Source organism: Neolamprologus brichardi, chromosome 3 (assembly GCF_056152115.1).
Source record: "Neolamprologus brichardi isolate AB-2024 chromosome 3, ASM5615211v1, whole genome shotgun sequence".
NCBI classification, from domain to species: Eukaryota; Metazoa; Chordata; class Actinopteri; order Cichliformes; family Cichlidae; genus Neolamprologus; species Neolamprologus brichardi.
The window spans coordinates 32,112,715-32,139,787 of NC_142106.1; the positions used below are offsets into that span (position 1 = coordinate 32,112,715).

General features: G+C 42.5%; 1 protein-coding gene across 2 annotated transcripts in view; it reads right to left on the reverse strand.

Moving 5' to 3' along the window:
- The window catches only part of svep1 (sushi, von Willebrand factor type A, EGF and pentraxin domain containing 1), a 115,545-nt gene that overhangs the window by 18,384 nt on the left and 70,088 nt on the right, over positions 1 to 27,073 (reverse strand). For both annotated transcript variants that reach the window (XM_087836801.1, XM_087836791.1), the window contains exons 8-33: positions 25,235 to 25,414; positions 22,202 to 22,396; positions 17,082 to 17,200; positions 16,596 to 16,725; positions 15,339 to 15,446; positions 11,724 to 11,855; positions 11,306 to 11,497; positions 10,728 to 10,849; positions 10,537 to 10,642; positions 10,236 to 10,439; positions 9,742 to 9,975; positions 9,472 to 9,633; positions 9,180 to 9,341; positions 8,566 to 8,727; positions 7,653 to 7,741; positions 5,996 to 6,092; positions 5,792 to 5,905; positions 5,446 to 5,559; positions 5,163 to 5,364; positions 4,775 to 4,932; positions 4,119 to 4,317; positions 3,569 to 3,744; positions 3,300 to 3,424; positions 3,061 to 3,190; positions 2,783 to 2,953; positions 16 to 189 (exon numbers count right to left, since the gene is read on the reverse strand). In XM_087836801.1, coding sequence (XP_087692927.1) covers positions 16 to 189; positions 2,783 to 2,953; positions 3,061 to 3,190; positions 3,300 to 3,424; positions 3,569 to 3,744; positions 4,119 to 4,317; positions 4,775 to 4,932; positions 5,163 to 5,364; positions 5,446 to 5,559; positions 5,792 to 5,905; positions 5,996 to 6,092; positions 7,653 to 7,741; positions 8,566 to 8,727; positions 9,180 to 9,341; positions 9,472 to 9,633; positions 9,742 to 9,975; positions 10,236 to 10,439; positions 10,537 to 10,642; positions 10,728 to 10,849; positions 11,306 to 11,497; positions 11,724 to 11,855; positions 15,339 to 15,446; positions 16,596 to 16,725; positions 17,082 to 17,200; positions 22,202 to 22,396; positions 25,235 to 25,414 — 3,957 coding nt within the window. The remainder of the gene's footprint in view (positions 1 to 15; positions 190 to 2,782; positions 2,954 to 3,060; positions 3,191 to 3,299; positions 3,425 to 3,568; positions 3,745 to 4,118; positions 4,318 to 4,774; positions 4,933 to 5,162; positions 5,365 to 5,445; positions 5,560 to 5,791; positions 5,906 to 5,995; positions 6,093 to 7,652; positions 7,742 to 8,565; positions 8,728 to 9,179; positions 9,342 to 9,471; positions 9,634 to 9,741; positions 9,976 to 10,235; positions 10,440 to 10,536; positions 10,643 to 10,727; positions 10,850 to 11,305; positions 11,498 to 11,723; positions 11,856 to 15,338; positions 15,447 to 16,595; positions 16,726 to 17,081; positions 17,201 to 22,201; positions 22,397 to 25,234; positions 25,415 to 27,073) is intronic.

The following is a 27,073-nucleotide window of genomic DNA, read 5'->3' on the forward strand; positions in this document are numbered from 1 at the left end:
GAGCTGTTTGTGTACCCAAACATGCCGGCGGAGTTCCTCCCCACTTGCCGCTGTTGGTGCAATGCACTTTGGTGTCCCCCAGCAGGTAAAAGCCAGCACTGCACTCATAGACCACGGAGCTGCCGGCATGGAAGTCTGTTCCCTGGAAGAAGCCATTTTCCAGTGGATGAGGAGGTCCACAGGACACACCTGTAAGACATGTGGTAACACTTTATAACACAGCCAACAGCCAAGGGTGTAAACTCCCATAAGATGTAAAAAGAAAGGATGAATCCACTCGGTAAAGTACAGTGTATTTATGATGTAAGATGGGGAAATATTGTTATTTTTTTTACTAAATTACCATAAAATTACAGTATACAGTATAATTATAAAATACAGTGCAGCATTCGATACTGTCGACCATAATATCCTATTAGAGCGATTAGAACATGCTGTAGGTATTACAGGTACTGCACTGCAGTGGTTTGTATCATATCTATCTAATAGACTCCAATTTGTGCATGTAAATGGAGAGTCCTCTTCACACACTGAGGTTAATTATGGAGTTCCACAGGGTTCAGTGCTAGGACCAATTCTGTTTACATTATACATGCTTCCCCTAGGCAGCATCATTAGAAGACATAGCATACATTTTCACTGCTATGCAGATGACACCCAGCTCTATCTGTCCATGAAGCCAGATAACACACACCAATTAGTTAAACTGCAGGAATGTCTTAAAGACATAAAGACTTGGAAGGCCACTAACTTTCTGCTTCTTAACTCAGATAAAACTGAGGTCATTGTACTCGGCGCTGAAAAGCTTAGAAATATGGTATCTAACCAGATTCTTACTCTGGATGGCATTACCTTGGCCTCCAGTAACACTGTGAGGAACCTTGGAGTCATTTTTGACCAGGATATGTCCTTCAACGCACATATTAAACAAATATGTAAGACTGCGTTCTTCCATTTGCGCAACATCTCTAAAATTAGAAATATCCTGTCTCAGAGTGATGCTGAAAAACTAGTTCATGCATTTATTACTTCCAGGCTGGACTACTGCAATTCATTATTATCAGGATGTCCAAAAAACTCACTGAAAAGCCTTCAGTTAATCCAAAATGCTGCAGCAAGAGTACTGACAGGGTCTAGAAAGAGAGAGCATATTTCTCCTGTTTTGGCTTCCCTTCATTGGCTTCCTGTTAAATCCAGAATTGAATTCAAAATCCTGCTCCTCACATACAAGGTCTTAAATAATCAGGCCCCATCTTATCTTAATGACCTTGTAGTGCCATATCACCCTATTAGAGCACTTCGCTCTCGCTCTGCAGGCCTACTTGTTGTTCCTAGAGTATTTAAAAGTAGAATGGGAGGGAGAGCCTTCAGTTTTCAGGCCCCTCTTCTGTGGAACCAGCTTCCAGTTTGGATTCGGGAGACAGACACTATCTCTACTTTTAAGATTAGGCTTAAAACTTTCCTTTTTGCTAAGGCATATAGTTAGGGCTGGACCAGGTGACCCTGAATCCTCCCTTAGTTATGCTGCAATAGATGTAGGCTGCCGGGGGATTCCCATGATGCATTGAGTTTTTCCTTTCCAGTCACCTTTCTCACTCACTATGTGTTAACAGACCTCTCTGTATTGAATCGTATCTGTTATTAATCTCTGTCTCTCTTCCACAGCATGTCTTTTATCCTGTCTTCCTTCTCTCACCCCAACCGGTCGCAGCAGATGGCCGCCCCTCCCTGAGCCTGGTTCTGCCGGAGGTTTCTTCCTGTTAAAAGGGAGTTTTTCCTTCCCACTGTCGCCAAAGTGCTTGCTCATAGGGGGTCATATGATTGTTGGGTTTTTCTCTGTATCTATGAAGCGCCTTGAGGCGACTTTTGTTGTGATTTGGCGCTATATAAATAAAATTGAATTGAATTGAATTAATTTGTGTCTCCTTACATGTAAAATACCTGGAATTATTCAATATTAAAAATACCTCACACACTACTATAATTATTTGTGCATTTTCTGTAAAAGCCTGACTTTATTCTAGTCAACCTACCTTCAAATATTTGTAGGTAAATATAATTACACTGTAATTTTAAATAGAATACAATGAAACTGCATCTAGTTATTGGGGAATTACGCCCTTAATCACGGGCCATATTATAAAGTGTTACCAGAGACAACGAGCAGTGTCAGAGGATGTGACTGTTACAGCCACACAACATATTTTTACAACACACTGCTTGATGGAAAAATCTGTCTGAAGGTAGAACCATTTATTCATTTTATGAGGATATATTTGCTGTTTTTAACCTTCAGATTCTGATTTTTCATCCAGTAAAAAAACAAACAAAACAAAAAAAACTTTGGCTAAAAGGTGGAAAGTCCCATCTTGATCTTCAGAGGAACCAAAAAAAACCTTTGATGTTTTGTCGGGACGGACAGCTAGCACAAAAATCTGCCAAATCAAGCATTTGGAGCTTCCTGCTGTGGCGATCACATTTATTCCCATTTATTCTGATATCAACAACAAAGCGCTTGGTTTGTGACTGTATCTGCATGAATGTGCCCTAAAAAATAACTAACGGTCTTGCTACACTGTGGAGGTGTCTCCAGGAGAATATTTTGGCATGATAACACACAAGCTTAAAACAAAACCACTTGATCTCCTGCAGCTTTTATAAAGACAAAAGACTGAATCTGAATTATATTTAAATTCAAAACTTGATATAACAAAGGAAATCAATTAAAACAGGTGCAAAACCATGGAAACACATGACTGAGCACTGCCTGTCTTTGTCTTACGTTCACAGCTGGGCAGGTTGTGACTCCACTCTCCTTTATTTTGGCACTGCAGCACAGGCTCCCCCACCAGGTAGAAACCGGGATCACAAGACAGCTGCACCTGTGCGCCGGGACGCACATCCACAGTGGAGACGTGGAGGTGGGGCGCAGTGTTCTCCAGCTTGGGGCAGTCTGGAGAAAATGTAAAAAGCTTGAAGGCTAATACCTGCTGCACACGGTTTGTAACTGAGCTCCAATTTTGAGGTAATACGATTTTGAAACACGTGAAGCTCTCTCACCGGCACAGAAAATGCTGTTGAGGTTTACTTTGACTCGCCCCACAACTCCACTGAGAAAGTCAGGCCAGGCGAGGACGTTCCCTCTGTGGGTCACATGAGAAGCTGGGCAGCTGCTGGCCAGGACCTTAATCTACAGTACAGCCAGAGAAGGTGGAGGTGGATGGATATGATAAATCCTTGGTCAGCCTCTATTAGTGAATATATGTGTTTGTAAATTTACATCAGCTAGCTTGGTTTACCTGCTGTGGTGTGAGAACACGATCCCAGATGTTGAGCTGGCTGAGGGAGCCGACGAAGGATTCGACAGGGTTGAAGCCCTCCCCCCTCTGATCCTGGTCCTGACCCAACACCAGCGCACCTCCAGCTACAGACGACAGCGAGCACCGAGGTTAACCACCAGAGTTTTTGTTTATTTACTAAATTAGCTAACAAAAAAGCTAATTATCACTGATGTTGCATATTTAATGACTTCAAAAAACATCTGTCTTGGCCGAGGATAGCACTACACCTGGGATAGTGGTGCCGACTGACAGGCCTTTGCCTCCGTCTGAGGGCTTCCCGTTGATGTAGATTCTCCAGTCTCCATCCCAGCTCCTCCAGGACACACCGATATGGTACCACTGACCAGTGTTCACCGCAGGGCAGTCCGTGATCCGCTCCTTACCGTTCACATACATTACCCACCTGTGGCAACGCCGGAAAGAAAGAAAAAAATGGTAAATGGCCTGTATTTGTATAGCGCTTTACACATCCAGTCATCCACACATTCACACACTGGTGATGGTAAGCTACATTGTAGGCACAGCCACCCTGGGGCGCACTGACAGAGGCGAGGCTGCCGGACACTGGCGCCACCGGGCCCTCTGACCACCACCAGTAGGCAACGGGTGAAGTGTCTTGTCTTGCCCAAGGACACAACGACCGAGACTGTCTGAGCCGGGGCTCGAACCGGCAACCTTCCGATTACAAGGCGAACTCCCAACTCTTGAGCTCAGTCGCATGAAGGAAAAGTGATACTTAAAAAACGTCTGCCCCTTAAACCTCGCTGCATCACTGACCCGTTGTAGTCTATTAGAAGGAAAGCGTTATCACTGCCTTCCACAGCGTAGGACACCGGTGTGCCGTAATTAGTGGTGTCAGATGACCTCATCCAGAAGGTGCAGGTGATTTCGGTCAGCGCTGGCATCACTCCGTCCATCATCACATAACCGTGGATGCCAGACACCTCAAAGTCCAGGTTGAAGGCAGAGGACATCTCTGACAGGACAGAGAAGACACTGTGATTTCATTTAACTTAAAAATGCAAAAAAACCATTATTTTAGTTACTGCTGATGTTTCCCAACTACATTTCTTTCTAACTCTCTTTTAAAAAGCTCAAAAGTTATCCATAAATATTTTCAAAATATGGTGTTTTATTTGAAATTTTAGAAATCCAAAGAAAGGAAATTTGTTATTAGTCTATTTTTTAAAACACTTTTAAAATATTTTTTTTATTATAGTTGCATGAAATTCTCCATCCATCATCTTCACCACTTGTCCAGACGAAGATGCCAAAGACAAAAGGCTATCCGGGCTATACCAATGAAGACCCTTTACTCTGACAGACACAGTCAGGTGTAACTGACAGCTGAAAACATTTCACGTTAATTATATCTTTCCCTGTCCTCCTCCATCTAGAGTTGCCATGGTGATGTGCCATCTGGCCTATAGTACCTGTCTCACACCTGGTTCCGTTGAACCCAGGGAGGCAGCGGCAGGTGTAGGACCCCAGTCCATCTAAGCAGCTGGCCCCATTTACACAGGGGTTCGGATCACACTCATCCACATCCACCTCACACAGCCGGCCTCGGTAACCCTCCACACACTGACATCTGACACAGAGGAAGAAGACAAGCGTGTTCAATAACTTCTTATTTGCAGTCTTTAACAATTCAGCACAATAAGTTACTCACTTTAACTTTGAAAACTGACCACATTCTGTCTGTGTCAACTTCATCACGCAGATACAAAACATCTAATCAGAAATGAGTACTCTTTCCTGTACTGCTTATTTCAAGCAGCAGATCCCATTACTCCTGCTTTCCATCTGGACGTTTATTACCTGAAACTGTTCACAGCATCCAGGCACGAGCCTCCATTCAGGCAGGGAGAGCTGTAACACTCATTAGTGTCGATCTCACAGCTGTCCCCTGAGAATCCAACGGCACAGTTACAGGTGTAACCACCGGTCATGTCTTCGCACACGCCGCCGTTCAAACAGGGGTTGGACTGGCACTCGTCGATTTCCAGTTCACAGCGAGATCCTGTTGACATTTGATCACGAAGAGTTATCTGATGTTACGCACTACATGTAACTATTATTGTTACGTCAGTCTGTGTGCAACCTGTGAAGCCCGTGGAACAGCTGCAGGCGAACTTGTTGACCTCGTCCACACACGCGCCTTCATTGAGACACGGGTTGGAGTGGCACTCGTTTACCTCCGCCTCACACAAGGAGCCTGAGACACAGCAGGAGAATAAGCACAAACATCAGATACACTAATGTTGCACATAGAGTATATTATATAAATATTACAGTGTATCGATGTCATAGCTCTGTAAAATGTGCAGTCAGAAACTTGCAAGTCAAACCTAAACTTCCAAGGCCTTGAAATAATCACTGACCCTAACCTGCCAACCTTTGTTTTGAGTATTGTGCAAACTGAGCTACAAACTCAAAGGTCCCTTTACCTAAAAATCCAGGCTTGCACTGACACTGGAAGTCTCCTATGCCGTCCTTACACAGGCCTCCATTTTGGCAGGGAGCAGAGTTACACTCGTCTATGTCAATCTCACACTTGGCACCTGACCGTGAAATCAGAGGGTGTATCCAGTTCTTGTAATATGTCACATGAGAATCAATCATTATCACTGATCTACTGATGGGTGATCTACCTGTGAACCCGGGCATGCAGGTGCACACATATCCTGCTCCAACCTCCTCACATGTCCCCTTGTTCTGACACGGATGCAGGAAGCACTCATGGAAAACCTGTGAGAAGAGCAGATGAAACAATGATATGTAGTCCTCTCAAATATGTTAACATTAGATGGTTATCCTAAACTCTGCACTAAATACTCTAAGAAAAAGCATGTGTGCAGTTCTCAAGCAGTGAAAGGTAGATATTAGATTTTAAGGTGCAGTAATAGGAGACAGTCTCTGTTCAGCCAAATACAAAAAGAAGCTAGGTGAAATATTGACTTTTAGACATTAAAGTGTTGCCATTTCTTTCATTTATTGAAGTTTAATAAAAAGCTAACTTCATTCGGTATCAGACACTACTGTCCAGATGTTTCCCTGCTGGCTTAAAACAGGAAAGTTGTGGGTTCAAACCCTCCTGAGGTCCCTGCAATTTCATGTTGTTCACACATGTGGATGTAAGAAAGGTAAAGCTTTTAGTTTTTAAGACTAGACAAGCTTTGTCGAATTAAAAATCCTACAAGGTGTTGAATAATCAGGCCCTATCTTATCTTAATGACCTCATATTACCATATCACCCCATTAGAGCTCTTCACTCTCAGACTGTGGGCTTACTTGTGGTTTCTAGAGTACTTTGAAAATTGAATGGGAGGCAGACAAACGGTTCATTCAACAGGAATCAAGTGCAAATCCATATTTATACGAACAGGCTTTTGGTTTTTCTATGAGTACATGCAGAATCTGCAGAGCTCCAAATGAATCCTAATTGTTCAGTTACACAAAACTAGAACAAGGAATATCTTTGCAAATGAGAAAAATCAGTGTTTGCCTGATGATTGGTTAAGGAGAGGGTGACCGTGCAAAGCAATTACTGAGCGACTGCACAGCTCACTTGGTGTTAGGCAGCCTGTCTCCTGTCAATCGACAATCAGACACACTGCAAATGCTCACAGGCAGTTTGGCAAAGGTTTGCAAATAACCGCTGCCTAATTTATAAACACACAGATTGCCAACACAGTGTAATTACTCTGAGGCAATTTGCGCTGATGATAATCACACATCTGCATCTCTTTGCACTGGACTCGACTCCAATCTCTGCTGAGTGTTTGTATGCTGGTTATATTTCTTTATAAAGCGCCTGTCTCCTTTTACAGTTAAATCACCATCCTGCTCCAACTACATCACTTTTCCTGAGTTGCTGTTTTGAATCTATGAGGCTCTGCCTGGACTCTGAATGGAAGTAAAATCATGCTTTCAGTTTAAAGTGAGTCTTTGTGAACGTAGATAGCAACAGAACTGCAACAGAATTGCGATTTTTGATTATTTATTACAGTGAATCACTGAATTATAACAAATAAATTGTGTTTACCTGCTAACTTGACCTTTCAAACACTAATATATAACAGACCCAAAATTGCATTGAAGACAACCACTGACTGCAATGATCGTAGACCTGGTCCTCGTCTTTAAAGCAATCATTTAAAGTAAATGAGATTGCAAGTTGAATTTAAATTTACACACGGTAGCGATCATTTTTTTCACACCACATTCTCCAGTCACTGTGGGACCACCTGGTATTCAGGGCTTTTTTAATGGTAAAGTGTGGGACTTTGAGAAAAGACAAAGGCAAACCTGACTGCTGGATTGGTATTCATCAATGACCTCCACCTCGGGAGCTGCAGTGACGCTCTCCTCCTTTGGAAGAAAGCTGGAGCCAAAGCCTGACCATGACACCCAGAGAAAACACAGACAGTGTAAGCAAAGACAAGTTGGAAAAACACAGCGAGGATCTTTCCCTTTGCTACCAGACTGGCAGACGTTTGAGATCCAGCTGAACAAAAACTATTCTTATTCAGCTCTGGCAGCGTGTCCAAACCTCTGTTCATTCCCACCCTTCAGACACAGTGTTTTTCATTTCCATTCTGCCGCCGAGCAATAAAAGCCAAATTATTTCCATTTCCCCTGATCTTGTGCAGTAATCGTGTTTCAAGTTGGACCGAGCTGTCACACCACAAATCAGACAGCACACAACTGCAGCGGTGGCAGCACGGTCTTACACAGACGCGCAGCAGTTTCTTGTATTTTTACTCTCTGCTGACTTCACTTGGCATGTTCTCCAGATGTCTAACATAAATTAATTCACATGCCAACTCAGAAAAGCAGAAACGACACTGACATATAAATCTGACGTGTGAACAGAGGCAGCATACGGCTGCCAACATCAGACTTACATCAAAACTGGAGCTAAGAGTGAGACAAACTGGGCAGCAAATTTAATTAACACATTAACAATAAACTTCATCCCTTTGACAAGCTTGTGCCTGGACCTGATTTATCCAAAAGTCACATTAACGAGTCGTGAACGGGTGTTTTAAAAGTCACATTAATGTTGTGAACTAATGGTAATGAAATTCACAACCTTCTATCCAACCTCAATGTTTTTATCAGGTCTCAAAATAAAACATCAAATCAGGACTGAAGTGTTTGTATCAGAGTGTTGCGTGAATATTTCACCCAGACAAGACTAGCAGTCGTGCACACTTACTGGAACAGTGCTGTATGGTGGTGGCCCCTGTAATTGTGGTGGTCCCATAGAAGGGACAGGAGAGGCAGTAAGAGCGGCCATGTTCAGGCTGGTAGTAATCTCTGGGACAGGGGTAACAGGGAACCAGACCGGTGCGGGAGAAATGACCTGCTGAACAGGGGACTGTCCAGGAGAGTCCATAAATCGAAAGAGGGGCGCAGGAAAAAATAGAAAAAGAAACATTCGAGGATTAGAGGAGCAGGTGAAGTGGCAGGATCACCCAAAAACATCTGAAACAAGCAGCATTTGCTGGTTGGAAAACACCTAACAGCTCCAAGTCTGAAAGGTTGTATATTATTTATGTATTTTAACTTGGAAACCTGGGAACAAAACTTTTGAGTTTCTAGATTATTCCATCCAACTTTAAAGGGCAACTATCTAATTTTTCCAAGTAGGAATGAACTTTTTTGATATAATGGGACACCAGTGCCAAATTCCAACAAATATGTTTTTGATTGGAAGCTGGGAAAATATTGGTTTTCTTCTCAGGAATGATTAGGTCTCGCCAGAGTGGAAATAAATTAAGTTAGCAAGACATGAGGGTTGTGTACTTTATGCCTGTCAAACTATATCACCTCCACACTCTGTCTCATCCACGGCTCCTCTGGTGACTGTGGAAGTCTCATCGGGACAGACCTCACACTTTCTGGCTCCAAAAGAAGGCTGGAAGTGACCCAGGGGGCATGACTCACAGATCTCCAACCCATTTCGAGAGTGACTACCGGGCTTACACTGCCCTGAAAATATATGCATATCACCACGTCACCAGCCAAATGAAACAGAAAAAAAATCCCATATATGAAAAATAACATTTAAATCCGAGCACAAAAAGACAGACGTCTTTCTGTTCATGTGCATGTTTTGTACCTTTGCACTCAGCGATGCTGCGGGAGTGCAGGTAGGCTGTGGAGGTTCCTTCAGGACAGGACTTACACTCCAGCTGACCCTCCTGGTCCTGGTAGGAACCCAGCCAGCAACTCTCACACTCATTATATTCAAGAGAAAAGTACGTTCCCACTGGACATTGGACTGAAAGAGCATTCACAGTTAGAGGCTAGGAAAAGCAATACCGCAATGTGCTTTCATACTGTTATGAAGGGAACCATGAGGTTAGGTGGGTGCACCTTCCTTACTCACCACACATCCTGCCTTTGAGGACTGAGCCGGGCCTGCAGAAGAGAGACGCCCTCTTGCTCTCCAGTGATTTGGGATCTGCTATAATCATCTCTGAAGACAAGTGGAAATTGGACAGCGGCTGCTTGGACAGTGTTCTCTTCAGTCTATTGGTAAGTTGCTCCAGCATCCGCAGGAGCCTCTTCTGATTGGCCACTTCTATTGAGTCGTTCCTCGACAGGGGCAGAGGGATGCTTGCTGGGAGAATGGCCAAAGTTTAAACGACTGAAACATGGGCGTGTCAGAGAGCAAGAAAATGCTGCACTAGAAAGATTGCAGACATGCTAAGCTTCAAGCTTTTTGAGCTATTGTACGTTGTTCTTCGAAAATATATAAACACATGATTCTCGCTCTGTTTTTGCTTGTGGCATCATTAATGTGCAGCCTTTAAAAAGCTTTTGACAGTCAGCAGTAGCAGCGTAGCAACTCAGACATTTGAGATCTCTCAGACATTCTACCTGTGATGTTGAAGTAGATCTGGATCTTGTGGTCTTTAGTCGGGCCTTTGATCTTTCTGTGCCTCTTGGTGCGGTGGTGAACTTGCATGCTGCCGTCTTGGTTCTGGGTGGGGAGCTGCCGGGTGCTTGTGGCAAAGCCAGATTCAAAGTAGGCATAGTCCTGGGAGCCCTGAGTGCCCCAGTTGTCCCCCCAACCTCCTGGTACTAAAGGGTGTAATACAAGAAGAGAGAAGATGATCGTGAAAATGTTTAATTTAAGACATAAGTGTTATATTCTGGGATTTTTGCCAGGTAATCCTACCAATAGAAAATCCATTCTCATAGTCGTAATTGTACTCCAGACAGTGACCCTGTGACATCACCTCCAGCTTGCAGGTGACATCGTCATTGCCACAAATTTTAGGCAGCTGTAAGACAAACCACAAAATGCAACATGTATTCAAGAGTTGATTCACAGTTTATCCATGTGTTTGCAGAGATAGAAGTCCTCACCATGCCTCCCAGTTTGCTGTTGAACTCTCCAGTAAATGACTTGACGAGGTCCACGTCGTCACAGCGAGATGCTTTAAAGAGCATCTCGAAGGGCTTAAACCCGTTGTTGGCTATACGGTTCACTGGAGAGGACATAAAGGACACTTCAGTCAGCACTACTATTGTAAAAAAAAGGTTATTTGCACTGGAGAAAACCTGTAGAGAACAGAGCGTGCACCAGTGGTATCAGATGTGACACTGATTAAGTCAAATACACAATAAAAAGGAGAGTCAGAGGTGGAGGGGGGTTGCAAAGAGGCTTGCAGCTGCTGTAGCCAGGTTAAAACAGCTTAAACAGAGCACCCTGTATGTATCTATGTATGACATATATGTATGTGGGTAAGAGGCCTGTATTTTCTTGCTGATTTTCATGGTCAAGTTAGTTGTGTTTTATTTATAGAATGTTTTGTTTTGGCGGTGGCACACTGATGTTCTCTACCTACTAAAGAAGAAAAATTATTCTTCTGAAACTGAACATAAACAGTGAGGCATACAGCATGTATGTATAAACATATATATATATATTTTGCCATACTCACATGAACAGTCTGGTCTGTCTGGAGAGTAGGCTGGCTCCCAGATGCCGTTGTAGGCACAGAAGTAGCTGTGGACAGCATCCTGAGTGAGGCTATAGCCGTCTTTACAGTGGAGAGTACAGTTGACTCCTTCCTCCTCTTCAGAACAGACGAACTCTCCATTCACTGGGACGTACGGCTGGTCACACGTTGTCCCTGGGCAAATACACATAAAGCACTTTCATGGTTTTCTCAAGTTGGAGCTCAGTGTCTGATTACTAGCATGCATGACTGCACAATGAAACTGAAAAATTCAGGCACTGCAAAAGGACACTGACACTGGTGTTTTGTTTTATTTACTGTGTATTTTATTCTCATCACACAAGAGAAAGGGTTCCTTGGGGTGCAGGTACGTCACTGAGATGCAGGGGTGCTCTTATACCTTGGACAGTTACTGTGAGGTTGCATGTGCGGCTGTTTCCTGCTGCATCAGTAGCGGTGTACTGCACCACAGTCTCTCCTACTGGAAACAGAGAGCCTGGACTGTGGGGACTGGTTACTGTGAGGCGACCGCCTGAAAGACAGACAGAGAGACGATTATTTCATTTCTGCTGACCCATCCTGGTGATCTTGTTGTGAAAAAGCATAATCATATGCACTGTACAAAGAAGTAGGATTAGGTGGGTTAAAGCTACTAATGTGTGGTCAAGTAGCAAAAATGACATTTTGTGCATCCTGTGAGTGTGAGACAGAAACTGCTGTTTTCAGAAAATGTGCCAGCTACCCAACTATTCATCAGTAAACTATAAACCAACACAAAAATAACATTTCTGTATCTGCATTTTTATGCTTGAATAACTCTCAGGTCAGGGTCAAGTGGCTTCAATATCAAAAATCTGAAATTTTTTGCTACAAGGTCCGGGCTGAAAATTAGTGGAAAGCAGCCAATGTTCAAAGATCAAGAATGGTCAAAGAAACATTTAACGTTACAGACTTGTGCACATTACTGCACATTAGGAAGAAGTCAATGTAAAATAACAGTTTGATGTGAGGGTTTTACATGGAGCATCTTTTGGGGCTTTTAAACTGATTAAAATCAGAACATAGCACATACAAATGTATCCATGATTTAATATTTTTGGTCTGACAGTGTTTTCTATTTTTCCCCTTTACACCTGCTGTTGGGAACTTATTTTTCCAAGTTTAAAAGTCTTCATCTCTAATCTGAAGTTACTCTGGTTTTCCTGCAGAGGGCACTCTAAGCCTTAGTTTATATTCCAGGACCAAATGAGTCACTCCTATGAACCATAGCTGTTATGTTAAACATAGGAATAATGTGTCTGGGCATCGCGTGGCAGCAGAAAAAAAAAAGAATCCAGGTCTGGGAATTGAAAAGGAAACTTAAGTCTAGCTGGCTCAAAAAAAAAAAAAAAAATGAAAGTGATGGATAGAGCACTGGGAGAGGCTGCTGTGATGAGCGGAGTGTATGAGTGTGTTGGTGTTTAGGCTGACACACAGGTTGGTGACAAAGAACAATGAAACATCTGCACCAAGTGTGAGAGACACAGACGGGATTAAGGAGGAGGGAAAAGTGAGGGATCAACCTTTCGTTTAACTCTGATCCATCTCCTTTATTAACAGTAGCACCGCCGTTCCAACAGGGCTGACACATGTCTGGAGTCTCCCCTTATATTTAGCCTAAGTGTGTGTGTGTGTGTTTGTATGTGCGTGTCTCCAGAGTCATGGCTATATATAGAGCTGGCATCAGGGTGTGGGCCTGGAAAAACAAAACACTGACGTCGAAGCAGCCCCAGGCTGACGTCGTGTGGACCTGAAGCCGCCGCAGTAGCCTGTTATTACAGTGTGTGTGTGTGTGTGTGTGTTTGATGGGGGTGCACCTCTGCAGGCAGGTGGAGAATGATCACTTTGGGGCTTTGGTGAGCGAGATGTTAATTTTGGCGCCTGTGTTTGTGTCTGAATTTGTGAACACACACACTCACACACACACGTAATCTCTGTTACCGTTATTTATGTACAGAGTCGGTGCATTACATGAGCCCGGCTGCGGGCTGGAGCCCGAAGAAGTCTGGTTTGTTGTCTGTCACCACCCCAGCTGTTTGGGTACAGTCGGAGCGCCAGGACAAATTCACCCGGCTCTACGGTATTTAGTCTATCTGGCAAAGCGACCTTCATACAAACTTTTATAGCATTCAGATTTGGTTGTGTATTGAGTCCTGGAGTCGCCAGTTACAGCTTTATTGCCTGTCAAAACACCCTTGAAGAACGTTTCAATGTTGAATTTATTGCTCTGTGGCCCCGTTTTAGCTTTTTAGAAACACGGCTGCAAAAAAAAGTTTGATAAAGAGCAGACTCAACGTGCCTTTTTCATTTCGGCAAGTTATTAAATCACAAATTCACAAAATACATAACATGTTGAAGATGAAACCCTGCATTCAAATAATTCTGTCCTCTGTAATCATGGCAGTACATGTTTAATTTATCTCATCCTTCACTATATTATTCTAAATTAAAAAAGTTAATCCAAAGTGAAGCCTGAAGATGTATTTGCAAATTAAGTCTAAGTCTAAGTCAGGAAATTCTCACCAGTAAAAAGAAGTACCTGCGTGTACTTTCTACTCACTTCATCTTCCCAGTAAGCCCACTAAGCACCGTCACTGCTACTGTACGAACTATTCTGCCTTCCCTCTCTCTCTTAGGTTAAGATGTCTGTTTATTTCTGTGGCTCCTGGTTTTTGGTTTTCCACAAAAGGGGATAGAAAACTGACTCCTGAAACCTCATAGCCTTTTCTCAAGGTTGCCCTTCCTTAAAAACGGCTTCATGACACCCACAATTCGACTGAGACCATTTCTGATGAGGCTTCAGTGAACAGTAGATGGATCAACTGAAGGTCCAGATGTGCCTGTCAGGTCCTGGATCAGGTTTTTACTGAAATTCTTCCTATTTCCTATAGTTCACCTGCTGTGGATAATTTATTTTAGGCCTGACACTTTTCAGTTTTGAGAAAACCCCCCAAAAATGTTTGGGGGGTTTGAATGTTTTGAATGTTTTTCTTTATAAAATAGCCAAAAATAACAAAACTCTTCTGTTAACTAATGTAATTAAGAATCTTTGCCTAGCTATATGCAAACCAATTATGCTTATGTGCATACTTTCCCCTAAAGAGTCATTCTGAGCCAAGGAAAACCCCACACATCCCAGTATAATATTTACATTTTACGTAATTGGGCTCTCTGTCTCTACTTTTTGCACTTGTGTAATGTTCAAGGTCATATTTATGCAAAAATACAGAACATTTTTCTTGCAATCGTATTCCATAATGTTTTCTAGGTTTACATTTACACTGTCTTAGAGAGGAATCGGTTAAGAGCAGCTCCATGAAATGTGAGTGATTAGTCTCGAGTCACCACAGAACCACAATCACCGTACAACAACACTTCTAAGAACTGTCACTTAGGTGAAGTCCTAATACTCTAAATTAAACAGATATTTTTCTAGTGGGTGTACTGCTAAAGCGTCAGCTTCACCTAGACAGTGATTAATGTCTTAACATAACAACTACAATCACTCTGATTAAAAAAAACAAAAAACCCCCACAAACATAATGAACTGACAGTCCAAAGCATTTGACTCGAGTACTGCATTTGCTCGCACAATTATCCAGACTGTGTGAAAAATGGGTGGAATGAGCACGCATTCCCACAGAAGAACTTTTTTCATAGCAATAACACCTGCTTCTCTCCACTGCCTCCATCTGTTTTCGCATTAATGATATTTGCAGACGCTGTAACAGCTTCATCTGTCCGCGAGGCCCGTTCTCTCTCTAAACACAGATGCGCTAATGAGGCGTCCATGCACCCAGTTACAGTTCGTCCTCTATGTCCAGTGTCCTTCACCGTTATTCGCAGAACCTTCTTTTTCCAATCTCCCAGAGGAAAAGATCCTGTTTAGCCATCATCGACTGAGACAGTGGGTGGAGCAGAGTGGAACAGAGCTGCAAAAGAATAAACGGTCTAAAGAAGGAGCGACCAGACATACCTGAGTTGTCGGAAAACTGCGGGACTTCCCAGTCCACCGCCGTCTCTGTGTTCGTGGCCTGGATCGCGGGCGGTGACCTGCACCTGTCGATGACCGGGGGCTCCGTATCTGGAGGCAGACAGAAAGTAAGTGCACAGACAGAGAAAACTTGTTAAAGTCACATTTCTGAACACCAGTCACTATAAATAGACTAAATCAGGCCGCAAACTCAATAATATTTAGGTACAAAGGCATTTATAGCAAACAAAGAGCTGAACAGATGATAAAGTCACGAGGAAAAAAAAATGTTGGGGAGCTGAGTGCGACTCTGTCATCTGACTTTCTCGATGCAGCAGCAGCAGAGAGTGTCAGAGGGCACGAGTTGAACACATGTCTCTAATAAAAAACCCACAACTTTCCACCAACATAATAACATATGGAAATGTTCACAGCTACCACGCTTGGGGTTTTTCCCCCCGACTGCAGTGATTACTGGGTGGCTGACATGGGACACCCCTGTTATTCACTCTCAACAGCAAACAGTGTTTGGCACCTGCTGGAGCAGAACTTACTGCTAAGTTAGTCAATTAAAATCTCTGAAAGTGTTTCACTGAAACAAACTGCAGTAATCCAGTAACAAACTGGCAGTAAAGTGTCCCAACTGAGAGGTGACGACTTTGGACCTTAAAAGACACTCACTGTCTTTACCCTTTTTGCAAACTACGTCCAACTGTATCAGCATATTTATCCACTAATTATCCATCCTTCTTCTTCCACTTATCTCACTCAGAGTCACCTGGGAAGTTGAGCCTTTTCCAACTTTATGGAGTCACAACTTAGGGACCCTCTAATGCGTTTACTATCAGGTCATATGTCAGCCCGCCCACTTCATGTTGCAGGTAGTTATTTCGTCCATAATTGCTTGAAGTTGCCAATCATATTCACTTTTTATAGACAACCATTCACACCTACAGCATGACCAGTTTACAATCACCAGTTAAACTAACACGCATGTGTTTGGACTGCAGGAGGAAGCCGGAGTACCCGGAGACAACCCACACAAGCACGGAGCATGCAAACTCTGCTTACTAAAAAAGGCACTTTTTATCATTTATTTGATTCTGTATAGGACAGGAACAGTTGTCCAAACACAACATAAACGCTGTGTGACCAAAGTCTCTGCCCCCCCCCACCCGCCCTCGCTCTCTGTAATCTGCCAGAGGCCACATGCAGCATCCATTGTTTGGTTTTATGTGGTCCCCAGAAAGATGAGCTCACCGATGACGGTGACTGTAAAGGAGCAGTTGGCCTGATTTCCAGAGAGGTCCGTAGCAAAGTATGTGATGGTTTCCTTTCCAATGGGGAAAAGCTGTGGAAGACTATAGACTGGCTTCGCCTGGACCACCACCTGGAGGAGTGAGAGACAACAAAATGTGAAGAAGAAGAGAGTCAAACTGCTTTCAAAGCAGGAAGCTGAATAAATTAGAAGAGATTTACTTTTGTGCAAATTAATTGAGAATTTTACAAAACAGCTATGTAATTTATCCTACCACATAAAGTAAACCACAGAATGTCACATGCCATGTATGCAGTAAATACTGTATTTTAGCTCATGCTTGTGCCCTCTTATCATTACAGGTTACAGGTTTATTGTGGATACAACAAACTTTTGATACCAAGGGCAGGAAACCATTACCCCATAATCATCAAGCTATTCTGGAATTAAGTGGCATCAAATTGACAGTTTTTTCTTAAATATCTAACCTCTTCTTTAGAGTTGTCCGTGGCATTTGGGACGTTCCAGCTGACGATGGCCGTGCCGCGGCGCTCAACTGTCCCTGCAACAATGTTGTCGGGGCACTGTAGCCACGGTGGCTCAGTATCTAACAAGACAGAGGGACAAAAAAGGTGGAGAAGAAGAAGAGAATGAAATTGGATTCAACTATTGCAGATGTTCCTTCATCATAACCCGCAGACATTGACCTCAACCTGCTCCTCATTATCGCTGATAGAGCAGGCGTGTGATGTCATATTGCCCTCAACAGCTTAAAACATAACAAGCCAGTTTGTCGTTGTTGATAAGCAAACAAAGAGAGAGTGAGACAGCACCACTGCTCGTGCTCCAGCAACACTAGACCTCGCTCTTAGATTGAGTCTGTGCAGTCCAAGTGAAGACAGGGAATAAAAAGCACTCTTTCTTGCTTTTACTCCAGCTCAACACTCCCTTCGTCATTCCCAGCACATCAACATGCATCAAGCTCAACTGAAATAGCTGTTAGTTCTTTGTTAGAGGTATTGCAGTCTAGCGGTATTGATTGATAATAACAGTGGTATCTAAATATGAACGATTCACTGCCTTGAACTGCCTGATTAAGACTCCAGCCTACTGACAACTACCTGCACCTGCAACACTGTTATCCTGTTACTTACACTTCAACATCCACCAACATACCTGCTACTGACCCCAAATACGTACAAAGAGTAATAACCAATTTTTAAGTAAATTGGCTAAAGGTGCTGTTGACATGAAATTCTTACCAGATGTTTGTGATTGGGTACAATAGTATGACCACCAGGTCCTCCATTTGCTACCACAACAGCCCTGACCTGCTGAGGCATGGACTCCACTAGACTGATGGAGGTGTGCTGTAGTATCTGGCACCAAGATGTTACCAACATATCCTTTAAGTCCTGTAAGTTGTGAGGTGGATCGAACGTGTTTGTCCAGCACATCCCACAGATGCTTGGTTGGGCTGAGATCTAAGGAATTTGGAGGCCAAGCCAACACCTCAAACTTGTTGTGCTCCTCAAAACGTTTCTGAACCATTTTTGCTTTGTGGCAGGACAGATTATCCTGCTGCCATCAAGGAGTACTGTTTCTATGAAAGGGTGTGCACGGTCTGCAACAATGCTTCATCATTAGACTAGATTTTCTCCCATTCTTCTATGGTCCCGTTCTGATGCTCTGTGTATTCTGACACCTGTCAATTTGAACCATATTGAACAATTCCAGCTATGTGAGCTACAGTAGCTCGTCTGCTGGATCAGACCACACGGGCCAGCCTTTACTCAATGTGAATCAATGAGCCTTGGCTGCACATGATCCTGGCACAGGTTTACCACTGTTCCTTGCTTGGAACACTTCTGTTGCTGATCAGTGCCGACCAGGAACACCCCAGAGAGATGCAGTTTTGAAGATGCTCTGAACCAGTTATCTGGCCATCACAATTTGGTTTTTGCAAAACTCAATCAAACCCTTACGGTTGCCCTTTTTTCCTGCTTCTAACACATCAACTTCAACAACAAAATGTACACTTGCCCCCTAATATATTTTACTAATCAGTGTTATTCACTTCACCTGTTGGTATTTATTCCAACATATTTGCACTCTGCACCTATATATAAATATGCCACACATATTGTCTATTCGGTTATGTAAATTAAGAACAAAGAAAGCCCAATTCTTTGTATGTATGCTACACATACGTGGCCAATGAAGCTGATTCTGATCATGAAATCATGAATCATGTAGCAGTAATCTGATATTGTGACAGACTGAATTGCTTATATGTTTTTACAACTCTATGAAGAGAGCCAAGGAAAAAAAGTATGTTTTTGTTTTGCACTCTAAGCTCGTATGATTTGTTGTTTATGTGAGTATTGTAGCACTCTCCAAACACCTCATAGTGCGGAGGTAGATAAAAGTCAGAAAGGCTTTGAACAAAACCAGCTTTTGGTTATAAAAGTTAACTAAATCAATAAAGAAAGTTTCCGGCTGCTGGCCAATTCTTTTTGTTTTCTCTACTCAATCTGTTTGTACTTTGATTGTTTGAAGGAAAAAAAAAGATAATTCCAAGATAATTGTAGCCCTCTCTGAGCAAATTAGCTAGAGTTATGTTGGTTTTTAAATCCACTGGTAAAAAGCAGCTCCAGCAGCCTGGACGACTACTTGTGAAGACAGTGCCACACAGCTACGACTCAAATGCCTGTGCCACTTAGAGCTGGTGTTTGCTAAGGTTCAATAATTTATCAAAAATAAAACAAACCTCACATCAAATGTCTGTCAAACATTTGAAAAACCTAGCTTTAAAAAGCTATCTGCACAAAGTCCAACGCTTTTACTTCGATTATAAGAGTCTTTTCCCTTAGATAATGCACAAAACCTCTCATTGTTCCAGCAGGAAACAGCTAGGCACTGTCAGGACGAAGTTTAGCTTTATTTGGAAAAAAACCTTCAGCAGTCCACCTGCTTGGCTGTCGGAGCCACCGTGACCCTTGCATGAAACATTTTCTTCCTTTGTCTCATTCTCCATACAGCATGGTGTAATAATGAGAAGCCAGCACAGTTCAGCTGAACACAGTTCAAGCCTGCAGCAAACGAGCTCAGCTTCCAAGAGCTGATTTCTCCCATCGATCGGCGGTGGTCATGCCTGTTGCGTTATGCAACAGAGCTGCTCCCATCTGGACCCGATGACCCATCCACTTAGGCATCCGTCTCCGTTAAACACTAACACACTTGAGCTCAGATCGGATCCCTTCATCTTTATAACAAGGGAAACATATTTCACTCTGGGTGTCATCAACATGAAGTGAGGGGAGGGGAAGGCCAGAAGCTTTAGTCGAACACTCTCATCTTTGTAACAACTTTTCTCTTTTTCTTGCGTTCGTTATGTGCCGCCCATATTGCAGCTCTCCTTCTTGATTTTTTCCAGCTAATTTACATTTTCTTTTTTTTTTTAAATATCTTTTTTCTCCTCCCTCCAGCCCATTTGTGTCTGACAGTATCAGAAAAACTCATCTTCTCTCTGCCATGTCATTTTAAAACACCTACAGATGACTCATCTTCCCCTCTCACCTCCCCGTCTGCCTTACCTCTCCCCTCGTTTTCATCTTTATGGCACCTCTTCCTCTCCTTAATGACACAAGTTCCTTCATTAGCAAACTTTCTCCATGAGGAAATGAGGGTACTGAGGACATTTGGAGTGGGGTGGGGGGCAGAGAGCAGTTCTGCACCACCTGTTTCACCTGCAAGGCATCTGGAGTACTGCAGTCTGTTATAATGATCTCCAGAGCCCAGTCTGAGCTGAGAGGATAGACTCGAAAGCTCGGACACGGTATGGTTTGAGTTAGTGACCCGAGGTCTGCTTTAAGGGGGGGAGATTAGCATCATACTCGCCTTTGGAAGAGCAGAGAAAAAATAACAGAATGGAAAAATTCTCACTCCAAGTTTCCTCTTGTTTTTCTTTTCATATCATCCTCTTTCTCCATTTATTCTCTATCTTCATGTTTCACTCTTAACAGCACCTCTGTTTCTTTCTCTGCTTTAAAAGCTCCCACCCATTCATGCCATATGAAATCAACTTTTGACCGCATTTATCACATACGACACGCAAAACTACTAAAAAAAGGTTGGCAGTCAGATGCGGCAGTGATTTCAAGTTAAGTTTCTAATAATGCTTGTTTTTCACAGGATTACTCAGTATTGGATGGAGAAATGCAAAATGCTTTTCTCTTATTCCCAACTTTATGGCTAAATAATCACCTGCTAATTTTAACCTCCCACAAAATGACAAAATGGATCCAAAAAGTTCTGCTACCCTAGCAATGAAGCTTATTTCAGCTCCCATATTCACAAAGGGTCATCACAGCAGATGGCTTTGCATATTTGATTTGGCAAATGTTTATGCCAGATTCCCATCCTGACATAACTGGGAGCCTTAGCTTATTTAAATTTGGGCAATCTCACCTTCAAGGTCTTCTCTTTGTGTGCCTCTGGACAGCTTCCAGCTTAGCTTCAAGGGATTTCTGTTCTGACAAACTGCACTTTGGCATCTGGGATTTTACCTTTGCAAAGTTAGCAACAAGTAACTTCTCTGTCAAACTGCCTGAAGTTTCACTGGTTATGATAGCTGGGTCTAGACCTACAATACAATTTCTTCAGGGGAAAAACAACTGTAGCTGTCTATCTATAATGCAGGAATTCTTCAACCACAGAAATACACTCTTCAGTTCTCACCTGCCCTTCTCATCATATCATTTGACAGCAGGAGATCCTGCAAGAATCAGGAATGCACAAGTGATCCAACCAGGAATCAAAAACAGTTAAAGTGGTACAAAAGTGATAACTCTGAAGCATAGATAGGCTTAATTTAAATCAGATATGGTTTTTTACATTTTAATTGGCAGAGATGCAGAACTTTTTGACCACACTTTGGTGTACCGACATGATCCTTCTGCATCTTAGAAAGACAGGAAATGTCTGTATTTTCAAAACGACTCCTTTACATAGTCAGGTCTATGAATATCTGGATGTCGCCTCCATTTTTTCACACCTCATTGAGAGTTCTAGTGAAGTAGGAATCTAAGTTTATTATGTGCTTAGATTGTCATGGATTAATGAGGGAGCAGACCTAACCCGGCCAATTGTCCAATTACTTTTTAGCCTGTGAAAATGGGGGACTGTGTATAAAAAATCCTTAAAAAGAACAAATCCAAAACAAACACTTTTTTTTAAGCCCTAAAGTCTGCACTTCAATCACATCTTGATTGTTTGATATCTTGACTCCACTGTGGTGGCAAAACTCAAAACATACTTCTGGACCTGAGCATACAGGCCCTTCTTCTACTCCAAAGTCATGTGGAGAAACAAAATGATCAAACCTAACTGTAAACTCCATCATTCAGCCTTCCAGAGCTTCAAGCAGAGGGGTCTTGGCCTCTGTATTTTTTACTTCCTTGTTACAACTGTAGAGACAATTTACAGCCACTGCAGCTTTGACCGCTGCTCTGACCTTAGTCCTGCAGAAAGGAAAGATAGATTCCCTCTTTAGGAAAACACACACACACACACACACACACACACACACACACACACACAGAGTTACCTGTGCAGACAGCTTTATAGACATTGGCTGTCCAGTTCCCAGAGCTCAGGCACACCGCCTTCCTGTTCCCCTGGAGACTGTAACCTGGACGACAGTTGAGGAGGCAAACAAAGCCTGGGGACACTGCTCTTCTCCCACAGGCAGGAGGGGACAGAAAGATGTTCTTCAGAGTCACGATGGGAGGGCAACGCACCTCTGGGTGGGTAAGATCAAGAGACAGATTATCAATCTGTTTCTTGTTTGTTATTAAAAGTAGCTGAAAAGATTTCCTTATAAAGATAAAACTGGGAAAACACTGAACAAAAGAGTGGAAAAAAAAATAGAGTTGGAAGATCTCGACCGTGTTTCCTGTGTGTTAACTGAATGTGATAAAATCTTCCTCTGAGCTGGCTCCACCATAAACGGCAACAATAAAGCTATTCTCGGCCGCTGTGTATCAAAAACTGGCACGGAAATGACAAACATTTGGTCGGAAATCAACTTAGGAAAGCGCTGACCGCTGGGCTCGTACACAAGAGGCCTTTCAAGCATTTCTGGAGGCCAGTGTGGCTTTTTTCTTAATGATGGATAGATCGTTTTCATTCTCTCCCTCGCCAAATCTCAGTTTCATTGGCTCTAGCTGTAGCTGCTTTGCAGGGAAAGCTCACTCCGAGAGATATTCGACATTGGGGATTACAATCGGATGAAAAAAAATAAATAAATCTATCTCAGCATCCTCTCAGGGGAGCCGAGCTGATCCTCTTTCACCACAGAGCAAGCAAACACTAAAACAAACCAATGGCAGCCTGCAGAGTCCTCTTAGTTGTGCTAAAGTCTGCAGGAAAATGCAGAGATGGCCAAACAAACAAGCAGCGGCTCACTCAGTGCAGAGATTGGAGTTACTGATAAAGGAACGGAGAGTTTTTCGGTAGCGGATGGCTCAGGCGTTTTTAAATAGTGCATCTAGCTGGTTGGTTGGAAGTGAGTCAGCACCGGCCGGAGATTTGTGGCCAAACGCTCTCACACTGTCCCTTTTTTGTGTGTTCGTGTGCATGACCTGGGTGCTCTCTGTGGTGGGCACGAGTGTGTGCGACTATTTTGACTTAACTATCAGTTTTGGAGTGTGTGGGTAATTTTGTGTTGTGTATATGTGGTAACTGTAGCTTTGCTGTGAGAAAGCAGATGTGTCTTGTGCCATGGCGGGTCTCTGCACAAACACGCCCCATATGTTTAACCGCTGTATATGCGTGTTTACATACGCTTGTAAACTACACCGCTTTCTCATAGAAACCCAGATCGGGGACATTTGTTTGATAGATTGTCTTTGTGTTTTTTCAGCCAGACACGTTTCAGTAAGCAGAAGCAAAACAAATCATGTAAGCGCTCAGTTGAATGATAGTCATGCTGCAAAACATATTTACTGTCAGAGAGGACTGCTGTGTATCTGAGTGAAAGCAAGGCTGGGAAGATTTATTATGGAAAACAATGCTAATTCAATAACTGCATGAATAAATCGGATTTAACTCCACAGATGAGGGAATACTAAGACTTTGACTGAAGACATGGAAAGATGTCGCTGTAATAGATGAATTCTCTTGGATATGACGTGACGAGGGTTATTAAACTGGGAATTAATTATTTTTAGCCCAAAATGGGGAAAATACAGAATGTGCCACTTTGTTAAAGTCTTGGAATAAAACAGTTTGGTGCCAAAAACAAGACCACACTTGAGCACACAAAAATAACTGAACAGGCAGCAGGTTATGTCTAAGCAGCAACATCCATGGCTGAAAATTTAAGCCAACAAAAAAAGTGCCAAAAAAACAGTTCCTCGTGTGTCCATCACAAATACCCAGGTTTACACCCTGATAATAATACAAATTGACTCTTCGTGGCAGCTGGGGAGGAGTTTAATTTCTATAACTCACCTGCTTAAAATGTAATTAGACCTAAAGTTTACAACTAGCTGTCACCTCAGCTAATCTGAGTGCTTTCAGGCTATTTGACTTCTAAGTGGTGGATAGAAAAGCCAACACAAGGCTGCTCCTACATGCTGAAGGCTAATGTAGGAACTCGGGTTTGAGTCCATCCCAGACCAATCCCTGCACATCATTTCCAGCACTCTCACGCTACTGTTCAATTAAAGCTAAAAAAATCCAAATAATAACTCAAAGAACATAAATCACACATTTTTAGCTACCTGTAACACGTAGAGCTGATTTAAATAAATTGTATTTGTGTTCAAAGCTCTCTGTGGTTCAGCTTCATGATCTTTTGGCTTCACTTTTTGCCTCTGTGACTTCTCTCGGTGCCCAAATCAATGCTTTAGTTGTTATTGGGTTTTGACACTATTTATTTACAAGCTCAGCTCTGATAAAGTTGGGACGCTGTGTAAAATGTAAATAAAAACTGAATGCAAAGAGTTTTCTTTTCATTTTAAGATGTGACAACTTTTGATCATTAGTGTATTTGTATTGTTTGTACTGCCAGTGATCAAAAGTCTTCAAAGATTTACGCTAATGAATATTATTCTGAAATTATTCCACCATTTGTAAACACAGTTCTTTTGAATATTTCCTTCTCTAAGATGTTCTTTGTAATATCCAGTCACATTACTAACCTGTTAACAGTTAACCTAATTATTTGCAAGGCACTTTATGTCTTTTTAAATGGGTTAAAACTCACTTGATTTCACTGAACCAGACCTCTCGACCACACTTGATAACATTAACAGTATACTGCAAGTTTTAGCTGAAAACGTAGCACTACAGCACCGAAAAAACAAGATGCTGGCAGATGAATCAGTAAAGCCAAAGGTTCAAAAGCTCTCGATGCATCATCACAACCAGCTGTGGGGCATTTTTATTTTTTTATTCTTGCAGTGAATGTTGGAGTCATGTTTTGTAATCATATGTTGCTTTCAGATATGAGGTTTAGAAAAGTCACTGATATAGCAAAACGAGCAAATTAAACCCATGACCGCATGAAGCGGAGTTTCTCCATCTTACTAGGACACGGTGTGAGATAGTGGCTGACAGTGGAGTGAAAGCTTACCCACACACCGAGGTTGGGGCCCACTCCATTGGTAGTTTGCCTGGCAGGTGAGTTCGGAGTCTCCCTCTAATCTGTAGCCCCGATCACAGCCCACCTGACACACCACCCTGTAGGAGCCAAAGCTGTTGCTGCAACTCAGGAAGCCGTGCTTGGGCAGGGACAGGTGCGGGCAGGAGCGTACTGCAAAGATAGGAGAAAATAAACAGAAGAACCCAAACCAACAAAACAGAAAAACAAAATCTGCTTTATTTATTATCATATTCAGCTGGATCTGTATCTTCTGTTGCTTGGGTTTATTTTGCCACTTCTATCTATTTCATAGGATTTAATTTCCTGTTGAGACACAGAGGGAACGAAAGGTTCAGAAAAATAGGAAGTGTGGCCTCGAATAATGACAAACAGTGACAAACACTGTACATTTCAAGATAACTTAAACACAAAATATTTGGTTATTTTGTTTGCTGTAACTGTTAAACACCCACACCCTGCAGAGGAGGAGTAAACTGCAGGGATGTACAGCAGTATGTATTTGCTATAAACTGTGACCTATGATTTAACCCAAAGTGTGAAAGTCCCGAATGAAATAAACAAAGAAAATCCTGGTGTGTGTGTGTCTGTTCTGAGTTATGCTGAGGTCTAGAAAAGGGTGTGTAGTGTGTTATTTCTCATCACCATCCATAGACAGACAGGCAGTTCAGAGTAAACCCCCCGTCTCCCCCAGGGCTTAACTAGCTGGGAGGTCCAACAGTATGTGGTAAAGACTAGACTCAGAGTAACACATACAAGCAGACATATGCACACACACATAGGAAACATATACCCAAAGCCACATACTATAAATCTTCAACACACACCCTTTAGTATTCAGTGTCTTGGTATTTGTATGAGTCACGCTACTGCTGCTGCTGCTGCCTTTCTGTTAAAACTGGCACTTTCCTCATTAATCCTTTGACCTTAGCTCTCTCTTCTCAGCTTTCTTTCCGTTCTGCTTCCTTCCGTGCAATCTTCATCTTCTTTCTTCATCCATGAGCAACCTCTCTTTAATTGAATCCTCCCCTACCTTTCTTTCTCTCAACATCTGGCCTGGCAGAAAAGCAGTAGTTTCCCAGTAAACGTTGATTCCTCTTTCAGTCTAAACACATATGATCTCAATCTATGCCGAGAGAGCTTTACGTGCTAACACACACCGACTGTGACTTTTAGGAAACTCAAAGCAAATCAGTACAAGAGATCAAGACACGTCTTACATCTGGATGAAGTGATTTAGGGCTACAGAAATGTTTATAAATGCTGGCGGGCGTCAGAGGCGAGGCGATGCTTTGATTAGGGTTTAATGAGGAATTATATGAGATATGGTGTGGAAGAACCTGCTGTGATCAATCACAAAAGCTTCAGTGTTTCAGTGTAATAACTATGCACCCTGAGTACTGTATGATGAAATATGTAAAGCCCGTCAGACACATTTAGCTGCGACTATATCAGAACAGAGCAGCATTATACCACCATGCATTAACACTACAATCAATCAAGACGCAGACTAATCAAAAAGCCTTAAATGATGAGAAGATCACTACAAAAATCTTTTTAATAGCCCATCTGACTTCGACATTCGACTACTGCCTCACTGTTTACTTTTCTTTTCAGTTTTTGAGATATGATGGGACATTAGGGTGCAGAGAAAAAGCTAGACTAAATACTGGCTGGGTGATATTTAAAATAAATCCACGAACGCACACACAAATGAATGCTGCAAAAAAGTACCATACATATATCATCGTGCCTGCTTTAAACGGGCATGTGTTTGTAATGGCATGGTGTTATATGTCAGTAATTTATTAA